The following is a 7,468-nucleotide window of genomic DNA, read 5'->3' as shown; positions in this document are numbered from 1 at the left end:
TGTGTGTGTGTGTGTGTGTGTGTGTGTGTGTGTGTGTGTGTTTGTGTGTGTGTGTGTGTGCTTGCTTTCTCTAGCTTATTCCTCTGTTTTTCTGCAGTTCTGCATTTTGACTGTTAAAGCACTTCATACATTTCATTTGGTCATGAGTACACTTAGGCCTAGGGCTAAGTCTGGTCCTGGAGCTCAAACATGAAGTCCACTCATCATCTGAGACGTGAGATCTTAGCCTGGCTCTTCACGCCTCCTTTCATCAGTACCCTTAGTGTGACTGTGAGAGTCTGGAATTTGGAGTGGCTGGTATTAAAGTGGACTTTCCCAGACTAATAATCTTGCTCCCCTCACATTCAGTCCCTCACCAATATTTTTTTTTCCTTTTAAGAACTTGAGAAAAAAGTTTCTTTGTATCCTGTAGCAGTAAGATATTTAAACAAACAAACAAACTTGATGATGCTACTTGAAAAGTTTCATCTCATTCTAGATGAATCATTGAATCATTGTTGAATATGCACTCAGTGCCAGGCTTTGTGCCCTGGCCACTGTTAAAACAATGGGCAAGAGAACTCCCCATGCAGGGTACCATAGTGGGTCACTGGGAGCTACACAGTCACAGATTCTGCCAAGAGCCAAAACCACAGAGCCACCAAGCACTGTGAATTGCCCCGCTGCCCTCAGGACATAACTTGGCCCACGGTGGCATTTAGTATTCTGAGTTTAACTTAATCGCCACTATAGAATATAGTTCTCTAATTAGAGGATATTCTGATTATGCCCACAAGGTGGAGATCTTGCTTACAGTTTGCCCACACTAAACTCAATGCAGGGGGAAGAAAAAAAACACCTAAAAGTTACATCAAAAGACAAAAATTAAATTCAATGAATCCAGTTCTTATTTCATGTAATATACTATATTAGCTAGTATATGAAATAAAAATTTGATAAGAGACAGTCCCTGCTCTCTAGGGAAAGACCAGGGGGAAGCTTGCATGAGGCAAGAAAAAAACTTTTTAATGAATTAATATATTGTACTGGATCCATATGGAAGGCACTGTAATCCTTTTATCAGATAAGAGCTACAAGAAGCCCCAGGGTTGGGAACACATTTAAGAAAGACCCCACACTTCAGGTGGCACACAAGGTACCAGTGGGAAAGAAACCCACGAAGGTGTATGCCTTGGGTCAGCCATGTTTTGGAGGGTTAATGTTTCTACTCTGTCACAAACATTTTACATTGTCTACCCTATAACTCCAGAATAAATATACACAGTACAGGCAGATGTAGCCCAGCTGAAACCTCGCATGTGTTCCCAGGAGAGGAATATAGGGGAAGGAAACACACACACACACACACACACAATGTGAAAGAAACTCTGGCTTTTAAACTCTGGATTTTAAGCTCTGGCTGTAGGGCTCGGGGAGGAGTCAGAAGAGAACCTGCTTAGCATACATACTGTCCTGGGACAGTTCCCTGGCAGTGCCAGCTCTGGCTCTCAGGACCCCTCATAGCCCTGATCTTATGACTAAGAATCTCTGATTTGAAATATGGGATACAAGAAGGGAAAGGAAAGATTCAGTTTGTTTCCAAGAGATTTGCTGGTAAATTAAATCCAAGAAAGTCTGGAGGAAGATGCATCGGTTTTTATAATGTGTTAGTTTGGTTTTTTCTTCACTGCCCCACTTCCCACTAGTCCTTTTTCCTTTACACTAAACTAGTAAAACAATTGTTTATTTTCCTTTGTTTGGGAGAGAATTATAATTGGGAATAAAGTGACTGACTAAATGACAACTTAAAAACAAGGTGAGAATGTTGACAATAAATGTTTATTATATCTATCTAGATATCTCTATCTCTACATATTGAACTTTCTTTAAAAAGGGAAAGCCAAGTGGCATGCGACCAGGGCACCTGACTTGGCTGTCCAACTTGCACAGCAAGGTTTAATTCCAAGCATCCCTGAGAAAAGTCACAGAAGTTAACCTCATTGCTCTCAAGCTTGCAATGATCCATACCGGGGAGCTTGCTCTAGAGAGGGGTTATGGGTTCAAAGTCATTGGCTACAGATGGTTCCTCTCCCAGCTGGAGTCACATCCTCTAGGGCTCGAGACTTTCCGGGGAATTTACATAAGCCAGCGTGAATCACACCAAGTGAGGTAGCAAAAGGACCCACCCTGACCCCTGCCTGTACTGCGGTGGGGGGCTGTCTGAAGTTTTCAGATCAGACACAGTCCAAACGAGGGTACAAGAGGATCATCCCACTCCCAACAAGAGCACCGGACACGCCGCTACTCCCAAGCCCTAGAATTGGTCTCTGCCCCCGCCCCCGCTCCGACGCCCCCGCACGGACGCCGTCAGTCCAGCTTCCTCCCCGCCCCGAAGTCCGGAACAGAACGTGGGGCCACCTCTCGCTCCTGGAAGGATCGGTTGCCGCTTTAAGGGGAAGAGGAAGGGAAGGGGCGGGGGAGTGGGGGGCGGGGAGAGGCGGCAGAGGAGGGGGAGGGGGATCCCCCTCGCTCCCACGTGGTCCGGGCGCCTGTGAATCGCGCCCGCCGGAGGGTCTCACAGCGAAATACAAAAGCTGCTGGGAAGCCACGGGGAGGCGAGTTCCCAGCGCCGGGGCAGAGCGCTGGCCAGAGCCCCGCAGCGCTCCGCGGCCGCGATGGGGCTCCGGCACCCGAAGCCCCGGAGCCAGCTAGCAGCCCGGCCCGCCTCGCCTCCCGCACCCGGGCGCCCGGGCTTGGCTTGAAGCGGCGGCGGTGGCACCGGCGCGCCGGCAGGAGCATGGGGAGGAAGATGCGGGGCGCCGCCGCCGCCGCCGCGGGGCTCTGGCTGCTGGCTTTGAGCTCGCTGCTGACGCTGTGGGGAGGGCTCCTGCCACCGCGGACCGAGCTGCCAGCCTCCCGGCCGCCCGAAGATCGACTCCCTCGGCATCCGATCCAGAGTGGCGGCCCCGCGCCCGAGCCGCGATTCCCTCTGCCCCCGCCCCTAGTATGGGACGCCCGCGGCGGCTCCCTGAAAACTTTCCGGGCGCTGCTCACCCTGGCGGCCGGCGCGGATAACCCGCCTGGGAGGCACCCGGACGACCGCGAGCGGCACGAGCCCTCCGGGCTGTCCCGGCCAGAGGAGCGCAGGGCGGTGCACGGGGGCGTCTTCTGGAGCCGCGGCCTGGAGGAGCAGGTTCCCCGGGGCTTTTCCGAAGCCCAAGCAGCAGCGTGGCTGGAGGTGGCACGGGGTGCTCGAGTGGTGGCTCTGGATCGCGGGGGCTGCGGACGCAGTTCCAACCGCCTAGCCCGCTTTGCCGACGGCACCCGTGCCTGTGTACGCTACGGCATCAACCCAGAGCAGATACAGGGCGAGGCCCTGTCCTACTACCTTGCGCGCCTGCTGGGCCTCCAGCGCCACGTGCCGCCGCTGGCACTGGCTCGGGTGGAGGCTCGGGGCGCGCAGTGGGTGCAGGTGCAGGAGGAGCTGCGCACCGCGCACTGGACCGAGGGCAGCGTGGTGAGCCTGACGCGCTGGCTGCCTAACCTCACCGACGTGGTGGTGCCCGAGCCCTGGCGATCAGAGGACGGCCGTCTGCGGCCCCTGCGCGACGCCGGGGGCGAGCTGACCAATCTCAGCCAGGCGGAGCTGGTGGACCTGGTACAATGGACCGATCTGATCCTCTTCGATTACCTGACGGCCAACTTCGACCGGCTTGTGAGCAACCTCTTCAGCTTACAGTGGGACCCACGCGTTATGCACCGCGCTACGAGCAACCTGCACCGAGGACCAGGAGGGGCGTTGGTCTTTCTGGACAATGAGGCGGGCTTAGTGCACGGCTACCGGGTAGCCGGCATGTGGGACAAGTATAACGAACCGCTGCTACAGTCGGTGTGTGTATTCCGAGAGCGGACTGCTAGGCGCGTCTTGGAGCTGCACCGGGGTCAGGACGCGGCGGCCCGGTTGCTGCGCCTCTACAGTCGCCACGAACCGCGTTTCCCAGAGCTGGCGGAGCTCTCAGAACCCCACGCTCAGCTGCTACAGCGCCGCCTTGACTTCCTCGCCAAACACATTTTGCACTGCAAGGCCAAGTACGGCCGCCGACCCGGGGACTTAATAACACTCCGAGGAAGAGAGGGACTGGGGTATGAATGATGGGGGCTAGGGCTGTCTTCTCTGCCACGGGCAACGACCAGCTAGCCAACGCCCACCCAATGGTCTGATCGCCAAGCTGTCTAAAAAAAAAATAACTTGTGTGTTACCCACTTGCCCCTTTCTTTTCATGCCAGGCTGTTTCCTTTCCAAGTTCTGGAAGGGCAAACTCACCGAGGCGAGAAGTGTAACATTCCCTCCACCTAGCTTATAAAAAGAATTCTGTGCTTGTGTGGAGATTGGATCCGAAGAAACTGGCTGCTGGGGTTTGGCCCCCGAATGGCAGTCTCTTTGGGAGATGCAGTCCATTTTTGTCGCCCCCTCCACCCCTTCCCAAAAAGGAAAACTTCCGTTTGAGCTAACTCCTCTATTTCCTACTAAACACAGCGCTGGTGGCCCCAGAGAAGGCTGTGACAAGGGCTGGTGAAGCCCCCTTCCTGTGTTCGCCCTTTGTTCCGGCGCGCGATGGTGAGATAACTATTCCAAGCTGAGGGACAGCTCTGGATAGGACAAAGAGAGCAAGACTTCCCCGCCCCTGGGAGCCCTCCAGACCCTGACAGTTTGTCTCACCCATTCCTCCTATCATTTTGGCCTGAAGGCTATGAATTCAGGACTAGTTATAAGCAGAGTCAATAATGAATTTCTTCCTGCGTCTCCCAATTGACCAAAATTGACAATGATAATGTTCACCAGAGGGGAAAAAAATCAGTTTCATGCACTTTACTTTTTTTAATTTTAATTTTTTAGTAAGAAAACTTTTTTATTTGACAGAATTTGCCTTCTGTGTGTATATATGTGCATAAATTGTGCTGTAAATAGACTAAACAAACTTATATTTCAATAAAAGGGAGTTTAAAATTTAGAACTTAATTCATGAGGTTTGATTTGATTGAGGGCTCTGATCTCTTCTCCTTTTGGAATCAGGGTTGAGTTTTCTCTGGCTAGTGGGTGTGCTTTGTAAAACAAAGGATGCAGATCCACCCCCTTAGTGGTTGGGGCTGGGGAGCTGAACAAAGGCAAAAGCAGATTTCTCTGTCTTCCCTCAAATGGACCTTAGGACTAGAAATTTGAGTTCAGCCTGGAAAGGGAGAGAGGGAACAGGAAGAGATGAAAGAAGAGTGCTCCATTTCCTAGCAAATAAAAATGATATGAAAGGGTTTCACTGTAATATGTTCCTATATTAATCATGTGGTAGATATGATAGAACCAGATGTGCAGACTAAAACATGACAAATGCCCCCTTTTAAACTTAACAGCAGTGGTCACGTGCTGCGGGTTATTTCCAACATTGTAATTGCCGTGCAGCACAATGTGTGCAGATAATAAGCTAAGCACAGATTGCAAACAAGTAGAGGGTGTTATAAATTAATTCTGCCTTTTAATCTCTGGCATACATTTCACTGCATTCAAGAGATCATAATCTCCAACATCTGGACTCCTCTGGTGCTCTGTTGGTTGGGCTGCTTTGGGGGTTAGTTAGTAACAACTGCATGTCCTCTCAAGGCAGCCACTGGGACAAGAAAGGGAACAATAAGTACTTTAGGCAATGACGTTTGGATTGTGGACTTTGGGAAACTTAAAATTTAGAAAATTTGGATTGGTGTCTGGGCCCAAGTGACCTTTCCCATCACCTTTTCATTTAATGATCTTCAATCCAAGCAACTCTTAGTCACAACCCTAATAGCTTTTTATTTGACTTGCATTTGCAAACCTTGAGTTTTATGGATGCAGGAAAGTATTAAGTCTCTGTGGGTTCCCCCTCTCACTCAGGACTATAACATAGTATTTAATTTAACTATTTAATGCTATCCTTATGTTTCCAGAGCCTTAGTCTAGCTTTAAGAAAAATATAGTGCATAAACTGTGTGGTGTAAGCCAAATTTTTTCAGAGACTAAATAGAGAATGTGCTGATAATGGCAAATACATCTTCTTTCTAGACACGGTGAGACCTCTGATAATTACACTTTTGAAAAAGAGACATTTTTCATTTCTGATGATTAATAACTGTGAGATTTGCTGTGGAAGTTAATGGAGGCTGCTCCAAGAGGAGGGTAGATATTAGGCCACTGGCATTTTTTTTCCTCAACTCATGTCATTGAGGGGAACAATGAGTAGAAGTAAGTTAGGGATTTCACCGGCTGCACAGGAACTGCACCCTGCCCGTTACAGCTTCCATGGGCATGCGTACGTTCTGGGCCAACAGCATTCTAGACATTCTTCCTGGGCTTCAGCTCCAAGCCCAGACTTGACCATGGGTAACATGACAGGAAGCAGAGCCTAATGGGAAGGGCTCTTCTCAGATTCTCTAGTGAAGCATAGCTGCCGTTGGCAAAATCGGTTTAATTACATGGTAGCGTTGTTAAGGGAACCAAGGCATAATTATAGACAAAGGGCTTTAACTGTTGGTATTCCTTGTGGCTAGTCAGTAGACTGGAGCAATGAAAGATCCATTAAGATTGTGCTATGGTCAATGCTCCTTGGGACAATTCATTTTTTGAACTGGGGATGACTTGGAAAAAAAGTAATGGGTTCTGCAGGGAGACTATAATCTTGAATCCTGCCCTTCACATACTTTCCTTCAGCACATCATTTAACTTAGTTCCCTCATCTGTGAAATGGAGATTCAGTCCGTGTACTGTGGGATTTAAATGTTAACATATAAAACATACACATAAGAAGCATGCAAAAAAAGTTCCTTAATTCACATTTCTCTTTAAGGGAAAAAAATCTTTTCCCCTTATGCTCCAGGAAACTTCTACTTAGGCTCTTTAACAAAGCCAAATCTAGCTGTTTCTAAGGTCAAGATCAGTCTTGACATGTGGTGATATATTAACTCAGCCAAGTGTTTGTTGAGGACCCTCTAATAGCACTATAGGAAACATTGATTCAGTCAGCCAAGGGCCCAGGTTTGATATCCACATGGTTTTAAGGGGGTGTTTTCAGAAGTCAGCACATCCCTGTATCAAGGCAGCTGGACCCAAATACATGAGAGATTAAAAAAGAAAAAAACTAAGAGAGATGATGGCTCATTGCAAATCCATCACCACTTCTGGAAAGCATCAAAAAGTGATGAATCTTTGCAAGAACAATCCTCTTCCCAGTTTCTTCTGCCAAGAGAAAGTAGGCAGTTGACCTTTCTCCTTGGGTTTGACTGTTGATTAATTCACTCTGTTGGTGACACAGTTCTAAACTCTATTAAGTATGCTCACCCTCCTGTCTTCAAGTTGGAAAGAAAAACAAATGATTTTAGCACATCTCGGCACTTCTCAGCCTTCTAACTACAACTGTAGCTAGGAAAGACCTCTGAAACCCAGAGGCTGACAGTGTGAGCTCAATGA

At 49.0% G+C, this 7,468-nt stretch overlaps 1 protein-coding gene across 1 annotated transcript; it reads left to right on the top strand.

The window, feature by feature from the left end:
- The first annotated feature begins 2,555 nt into the window (after positions 1 to 2,555).
- On the top strand, positions 2,556 to 4,999 carry Fjx1 (four-jointed box kinase 1). Its single transcript, XM_021157031.2, has one exon. It carries the CDS (start codon positions 2,777 to 2,779, stop codon positions 4,130 to 4,132), a length of 1,356 nt encoding a protein of 451 aa, XP_021012690.1. The 5' UTR covers positions 2,556 to 2,776; the 3' UTR covers positions 4,133 to 4,999.
- Positions 5,000 to 7,468: the final 2,469 nt, after the last annotated feature.

The sequence above is a fragment of the Mus caroli genome, chromosome 2 (genome assembly GCF_900094665.2).
Source record: "Mus caroli chromosome 2, CAROLI_EIJ_v1.1, whole genome shotgun sequence".
Classification (NCBI taxonomy): Eukaryota; Metazoa; Chordata; class Mammalia; order Rodentia; family Muridae; genus Mus; species Mus caroli.
The sequence above is the reverse complement of the archived record's forward strand: the minus strand, read 5'-3'. Positions and strand labels throughout refer to the sequence as shown.